Below are 8,531 nucleotides of genomic sequence, written 5' to 3' on the forward strand. Positions count from 1 at the left end.
TCCTGCTTTATTTTTCTCCATAGCTCTTACCACCATTTAAAATACTATATATTTTACTTCCTTACCTTTAAATTGTCTGTTTTCCCGCATTAGAATGTAAGCTCTATGATAGCAGGGGATTTGTTTTGTTCACTGCTGTCTTCCCCAGACCCAGAGTAGTACCTGGAACATAGTAGATGCTCAGTGAATGCTTCTGAATGAATAACGTGAAAGTTGTGACTCGTGATCATTTGGCCCCTGATTTTAATATAAATACAAATAGTTGAGTTTTATTTTACAGGGTTATTTTAGATTTTAAGTAGAATTAAATCACATTGTTTAAAATGGGGATTTATCTATTCACCAAAAACCTCAGAATTTGTACTAGAAATGTGCATAGTGCATTGGAAGTTATGCAGCTAACTCAGTAATGAAATGCTGTTATCACATGAAAGGAATTTTGAAATTCTCTGCTAAATATCACTCAGGAAATTGGTGGAATATCTAAAAGCACATTTTTTTTTAAACTTTAAATGTGAATTATCTTCAGACTAACCCAAAGATATCCTGAAGTGTCATTACCCAGTTTGACCAGATTTAGCAGAAAATGACTTTTCATTGTTATAAAAAGAAAATCTATTCTGACTAATATTTGCCACCTTAAAGAATATTAAAAGAATATGCTATAAAATCTAAAGTAATTTCTCTGAAGGAATGTCAGCATATAGGTGCTGGCATGTTTTTATTTTTAATCATATTATGTTACAAATATTTTTATTTAAAATTTCTAGCATCTGAAGTACGTACACTTTTATTTTTAAAACACATGGCTCTTATTTCTTATTTCTTTAAGCAATATGTAAGATAATAGAAAAGGGTATGCAACTTGACCAGCCATTTTATGAACTAGATCTTTCAAAACAACAGCTCTAATGCCAAATTTCCTGCAGTATTCTCTCCAGGACAAGAAACAAACAAATAAAAAGCAATCTAGTCAGTGAACATCACAGACTTGTTTGAAAGCTATCTTTGGGCTGATGTAGTGCATAAATTACATCTTTGTACAAGACTGACATATGTGCCTATTCCCCCCTTTTATTTCAGAGCATTGGGGAGTCGACAATGTCTGTTGTGTTAAATCAGCTGCTTCCCATGATTAAGCCTTTGAACCAGAGGACTAATGATGACTACAGCCCCGAAGAGCTGCTGGTCCTCCTGATATATATTTATTCTGTCAGTGGAGAGTTCTCAGTGGACAAAGACCTGGGTGAAGGTGAAGAAAAAGTGAAGAAGGCGTTGGCTCAAGTCTTTTGTGAGGAGTCTGAATTGTCACCTTTGCTGCAAAAAATCACAGGTGAGTGTTTAACAAAAATAGAGGACATAAACATCACCGATACAGAAAACAGATTTAAAAATAAAGGCATTTGGAAATAAGATGTAACCATCTTCGTTGGAGTTGTTCAGAATTTCATGAGGCCTGATGAATGCTAGCCAGCCTTTTGGATTAGAGGTTTTTGTTGTAGGTTTTTTTTTTTTTTATTCCAGTTGTGGTAGGGAAATGGCCTTCTAGTTGCTTGTCAGTATTCATATTCTTAGAGCCTAAGCCTTGTTAAAATAGCAAAATACTCACAGGGTGTAATATCTTTAAGGAAAAATAAAATGATGTGCATCCATCCTATTCAAAGGATTTCTGTTGACATATTCTCTTTGAGATTGTCATTTCAAACTTAAAAACAAAAAACCTGTTTCCCTAAGATGTTGTACAATGTTATAGGATGAAAATTGCCATTTTCAAGAATAGTTTCATATTTTGACTTCTCATATTTCTTCTTGAATCTGAATTAATTGGTAGTATCCAAAATAATCCCCACACATCCCAGTAAAGTAGGCTGTTGATTTGGGGGAAGTACATAATTAAATATCCTAAAATCCAACCATTTTCACTTCTAGTAAGAACTGTGATATAACTTACGGAGATATTCATTTGTGTTGTTTCATATCAAATTCAATATTCTTTATATTTTGTGTAAAGCTTATTGCTAGTAGTGTGGATTGAGCCTGGGCCTGTTTGAGAGTGAGAAGTTATTAAAACTTACATGTAAAAATGTAAATACTTTAAAAACATACCAGGTTGCCATTCATTCATGGATCTCTGTGTGTGGGTGCATGTAGACCTCTCCACTGGGGAAGGCTCAGCTGAGGGAGGTTACATATCATCTGACTTTTCCTCCTGTCTCCTGTCCTGCCTCCCTGCGGGGAGCACCCAGCTTTCTCAGAAGCAGGCTGTGTCTCTGTCCACCTGAGCATCCCATGCATGTGTGCTTTCCTTTGTGCTCACTGCTGACCTTTCCTGTATCTGGTCATGGAAAATGAAACCCTGACAAGATGGAAACCAAATGAACTTCCCACAGAAATGAAACATTTCCTTGCCTAGTACAGAACCTGCTTGCCAACTTAAAATCTACGTAAGGAAAACTTGTGGGAGTTGTTCCCATTTCATTAGGGTACAGCACTTGAGTGTGATTCCATGTGTGTGTTTGGCTATAAATGAATATTGACTTAGAAAGGCTTAATATGGTTTATATAGAGCTTAGAACAGTGATTTGATTCAAAGTCAATTTCAGCACTAGGAGAGTATAATTGGAAGTTATTCTTAACACACATAATTGCAGAAACAGACAGCAAAGATGGTGTGTTTTAACGAGGGTGTTTGGATAGCTTTCTGCAGCTATCCAAATATCTCAATTTTGAGAATTGAGGTCAAGCAGTCAGTGTTCATTCGAATATTCGCTGAAGGTGTTTATTGACCCAGAATTTCATTCTTTATTGGTTTCTCTGTTTTATGATTGCTCAGGATATTGCATTTTCTTGCTTTTAAATGTGATTTCACGTTTAAAAACACTTCTGTACATTCGTGTTTATATTAGGAAAATTTGTAAAGTTAGCAGTTGAAGGTAAAAAAAAATACGAATTTGTGGAAATTTTAGTGTATCTTTAAATTTTGGAGACATCTTATTATATAATACAAAGTATACATTCCTACCTAGATTAGCTTTGGTTTTTTTTTTAATTTATTTTTTATACATCTTTACTGGAGTATAATTGCTTCACAATGCTGTGTTAGTTTCTGTTGTACAGTAAAGTGAATCAGCCATATGCATACATATAGCCCCGTATCCCCTCCCTCTTGAGCCTCACTTCCACCTCCCTATCCCACCCCTCTAGGTTGTCGCAAAGCACCGAGCTGATCTCCCTGTGCTATGCTGCTGCTTCCCATTAGCTATCTATTTTACATTTGGTAGTGTATATATGTCGATGCTACTCTCACTTCGCCCCAGCTTCCCACCCCACCTCTTGTGTCCTCAAGTCCATTCTCTGTGTCTGTATCTTTATTCCTGCCTCTGACAGTAGGTTCATCAGTACCATTTTTTTTTTAACTCCATATATATGCATTAGTATACAGTATTTGTTTTTCTCTTTCTGACTTCACTCTGTATGACAGACTGTAGGTCCATCCATCTCACTACAAATAACTCAATTTCGTTTCTTTTTATGGCTGAGTAATATTCCATTGTATATATGTGCCGCATCTACTTTATGTATTCATCTGTCGATGGGCACTTAGGTTGCTTCCATGTCCTGGCTATTGTAAATAGTGCTACTGTGAACATTGTGGTACATGTCTCTTTTTGAATTATGGTTTTCTCAGGGTATATACCCAATGGTGGGATTGCTGGGTCATATGGTAGTTCTATTTTTAGTTTTTTAAGGAACCTCCATACTGTTCTCCATAGTGGCTGTATCAATTTACATTCCCATCAGCAGTGCAGGAGGGTTCCCTTTTCACCACACTCTCTCCAGCATTTATTGTTTCTAGATTTTTTGATAATGGCCATTTTGACCAGTTTGAGGTGATACCTCATGGTAGTTTTGATTTGCATTTCTCTAATAATTAGTGATATTGAGCATCTTTTCACATGCCTCTTGGCCATCTGTATGTCTTCTTTGGTGAAATGTCTATTTAGGTCTTCTGCCCATTTTTAAATTGTGTTGTTAGTTTTTTTGATATTGAGCTCCATGAGCTGTTTATATATTTTGGAGATTAATCCTTTGTCAGTTACTTCATTTGCAAATATTTTCTCCCACTCTGAGGGTTGTCTTTTTGTCTTGTCTGTGGTTTTCTTTGCTGTGCAAAAGCTTTTAAGTTTCATTAGGTCCCATTTGTTCATTTTTTGTTTTTATTTTCATTACTCTAGTAGGTGGGTCAAAAAAGATCTTGCTGTGGTTTATATCAAAGAGTGTTTTTCCTATGTTTTCTTCTCAAAGTTTTATAGTGTCCGGTCTTACATTTAGGTCTTTAATCCATTTGGAGCTTATTTTTGTGTATGGTGTTAGGGAGTGTTCTAATTTCATTTTTTACATGTAGCTGTCTAGTTTTCCTAGCACCACTTATTGAAGAGGCTGTCTTTTCTCCATTGTATGTTCTTGCCTCCTTTGCCATAAATTAGGTGACCATATGTGTGTGGGTTTGTCTCTGGGCTTTCTATCCTGTACCATTGATGTGTATTTCTGTTTTTGTGCCACTACCACACTGTCTTGATTACTGTAGCTTTGTAGTATAGTCTGAAGTCCAGGAGCTTGATTCCTCCAGCTCCGTTTTTCTTTCTCAAGATTGCTTTGGCTATTTGGGGTCTTTTGTGTTTCCATACAAATTGTGAAATTTTTTGTTCTAATTCTGTGAAGAATGCCCTAGATTAGCTTCGGATGTACAGTTCAAACAGGGTGGATAAGATGTGCTACTTAGACTTGGCATAAGTCAACTTGCCAGTGGAACACACATGCATTGATCAACGCTTGTGGACACCAAAAGGACTTGATTTCTGAAGGTAGATTTTTACTTGGCCAGTATAGACATGCCCCTTATTAAGTATGTTGAAAAGTCACGTGTCCTGAGAAGTAGGGTTTATGTTTACAGTTAGCTGCTGAAGAGAATGTTTAATCTACATCTCAGGATAAGGAGTAATAGAATAGCGTTGAGGCAGTGGTGACTCAGTCTTGTAGAATAGGATGGAATACACAGCATGTACTGGAAGAATTGAATTGTCTTCCAAGTGTGCTTAGCCTTTCATGGAACTAGGTTAAGTTTGGCTTTTGCCATGAACTTGCCCACAGTGTTGCACTTATGTTATTCCAGTTTATAATCTCAGCTTACTTGCTACTGGGTGGCAGAAATTACCTTATGTCTTGTGGACATTTTGTGGTTGATGAGATTTAGTTTAAAAGTACTATTGAAAATAAGCAATCAAGATAAGAATTCTACTTTTTATATAATGCTATAATTTTACTAATCTTAACTGTTGATAGAATCAAGAAATCAGTACTTCTTCTGTACTAAATATTAAGCATGTTATCATCACTCAACTGCTAAGTGGTAGAACCAGGATTTGAACCTTCTGGATCTCGAGCCCATGTCTTTAAACATGGAATTCTAAACCTGCCACAGGCTCACTTCCGTAACCACTGCATATTGTATTCTGTAACTTATGCTTGCTTAAACTTACTGTTTTATGCCATGCATGCTCACTTTTTGAACAGTGAATTAATATTTGGTTAATATTATAGATATTACTTGTGCTTTTGAATCTGTCTATAATAGCTACTTATAGGAGTTTCCACATACCTTCCTATTTTGGTGCATGTATCCTCTTTGTTTCTCCATTGCTATAAAGAAATTAAAATATTATATCTAGTCACTGAAATCTATTTGTTGTCTAGCTTTCTAAAACAGGAGTAGCAAACTTAGATTCCTTTTATTTCAGTAATACCTCTCGACAATAATTACCCTATATTTAAAATTCATATTTCCTTTTATATGTTAAAAATGTAATTTACTTTTGATAGTTTCTTTCATTTCTCTCTATTCTTCCCTTTTATGGAAAGGGCAATGAGAAATTGTGTTCGGCAAAACAAAGCAAAACTTAAGCATGGTCAGCAGCAACGTATTATTTTCTTTTTAACAGGTACTCTTGGAGAGAGTGGTGGGCAAAAACTCTCTTTTCTACTCACACAAAATAACAAGGGTTGGCTCTCAGGGTGTCAGGGATGGGAGCTGTAAAAAGAAAATTGGTACGGCCTAAATGTGTCATTTATTGTTGTGCTTTTTCAGTCTTGCTAAGTTCAAAGAGAGTATCAGTTTCCATATATGTTAGTATTTGCATGGCAGTCACAAGAGAAAACAAAGGAAAACCATTTGAACTTTCTTCAGAGTATGAAATCAAAACACTCATTTCAAAGATCTGTGCAAATGTGAACTATCATCATACAGGGAGCTATGTCAGAAAAAGCATAGGCTTAGAGCAGAAATCCTTGATTCAAAAGTCCTGGCTCTGTCATTTCCTAGCAATGTGTGTTACTGGGCACATTACCATCTCTGAACCTTGCTAATAAATATAAGCGCCCTATTGACCACTCATGATTTTGCTGAGAATAAAATGATGTGATGTGTGTGAGCTAATTTTTGATCCATAGAGCATTGCAATAGGTAATTTTTTTTTCCATTGCTGTTATTATTTTGATGGCATCTAGCTGTCATATAGAGCAGTGCTTCCCGGCCTTTTTCACGCTGTTTTGCACACAGGTAGTAAGAATGTTTGCAGAGGCTACTGAGGTAAGTGGACAGGCTGGTGTGGTCAGGGACAAGCAGCAGCAGGGGCTTGATCACTCGAGGCCCTACCCACGAGACCTGTGAACTGAAGCAGCAGCTTGGCACACCTGTAAACTATTAAGGGCAAATCAGTGCTCTAAGGTATGTTGGTCAGAAGGCTCTGGAATCAGGAAACAAAGAAAAACAAAACTTGCATGTGGTTTTTGACACCCATAACTCTTGGAAAACAATTTTTTTGGTAAACAATTTTTATATTACTCATTAACTTAGGTCCCTGAATTTTTATAGTGTCTTTAAAGATCAGGTCAATAAGAGCTAGATCTATTTAGTTAGGTTCAGTGTAATGCTAGGGAATGAAAGATTCAAAATATCTAAGAACTCTACGGTTCAAGAGAGAGGCATGATGATACCACAGAAACTGTAATTTATATTTATTAGATTCTTATTTTACTTTTTGTTGATAATTTGGGATTATCAATTTCTGTATCATATTAGGATTGTACCTGGATATATGTAATGCAAAATTTACAAGATTAGCTTAAATAATAAATAAAAATAAATAGGGATTTATTTTTTTCTCAGCATGAAGTTAAGAGACAGGCAGCAGAACTCACACTCCTTTTGGCTTCCTTCCTTCCTCCCTTTCTTCCTTTTTTTCCTGTCAGTATATTTCATCATCGTGGTCATGAGGTGGACACTCCTCTTCCATGTATTGTGTCCCTGCTTTAGGCAAGGAGAGAGGAAGGATGAAAGTAAAAGGAATATACTAGTGGTGTCTGCCCTTTTTTTGTATTAGGGGAACCATAGCTTTCTGTAAGTCCTACCCAGAAGACTCGTAATCATTGCCTAGACTGGGTTTCATGACCACCTCTGGCTACCAGAGAATCTGATGAATATTTTTAACTGGGCACATATTGGTCATGAACAAAGTCAGGGTTCTTTTAAAAGAAAGAAGGTGAGAGTGGGCATTACGTAAGAAACTTGAGTTTGCTGCAGTTATTATTTATAGGCTTCCCTGACAGAGGAAATTCTAAGGCAATATAATATACTGTGAGATGGAGTGATGCCCCAGGTGCAGTTAAAGTATTAGTTTTCTTTTACAATATATACTGAAAAAACACACTATTGTGTGCTAGTATCATTGGACTTATAGCACAAATATTTTAAACTTATCAGTCATTGAACATGTCTGTGTATCTGGCATTATTCTCTCTAAGCATAGAAACACTGGGGGCGGCAGTGGTGGAGTAAAGGCTCTGAGCACAGGATTTAGAGTCAGGTGGGAATATCAGGTAATAACAGCATTATAATATCTGATAGTCCTAGATAATACTGTAGTGTTCAAAGTGCTTTTGTAAACAGTATCGCCTTTGATCTGAAAAGAGTATGTACATTTGAGCCCATAAGCTTATATGCCTAAAAAATTATACCCCAAATATCAGAGCTCAAATGAAATATATCTATAATGCTGAGTTCTCTTTAAGACAGTTTACTCATAAATATACTGCTAGTTTTTCAAACATGGTTTGGAGGGGAGAATATAAAATTGTATATAAACTTGGAAATAGGAAAGTTGCAGTTTTCCCTGTGTTTCCATTTTTTTCCATGGCATGTCCCTCCCTAATAAACCTTTCGTCTTTAGGTAAAACCCAGGTACACTTTGGGGAGGTCCCATAGTTGCCTGGGTTTTTGTAATAGGTGTAAAGACTCATAAGGCAGGGCTTCCTTGGTGGCACAGTGGTTGAGAGTCCGCCTGCTGATGCAGGGGACACGGGTTTATGCCCTGGTCTGGAAAGATCCCACATGCCGCGGAGCGGCTGGGCCCGTGAGCCATGGCCGCTGAGCCTGCGTGTCCGGAGCCTGTGCTCCGCAGCGGGAGAGGCCACAA

General features: G+C 36.8%; 1 protein-coding gene across 1 annotated transcript in view; it reads left to right on the forward strand.

Annotated features, from left to right (window-relative positions):
• Positions 1-8,531, forward strand: part of SCFD2 (sec1 family domain containing 2) — a 404,625-nt gene that overhangs the window by 172,146 nt on the left and 223,948 nt on the right. The window contains exon 5 of the mRNA XM_007456086.1: positions 1,084-1,333. Within this exon, the coding sequence (XP_007456148.1) occupies positions 1,084-1,333 (250 nt within the window). The remainder of the gene's footprint in view (positions 1-1,083; positions 1,334-8,531) is intronic.

Source organism: Lipotes vexillifer, unplaced genomic scaffold (genome assembly GCF_000442215.2).
Source record: "Lipotes vexillifer unplaced genomic scaffold, Lipotes_vexillifer_v1.1 scaffold42, whole genome shotgun sequence".
Taxonomy (NCBI): Eukaryota; Metazoa; Chordata; class Mammalia; order Artiodactyla; family Lipotidae; genus Lipotes; species Lipotes vexillifer.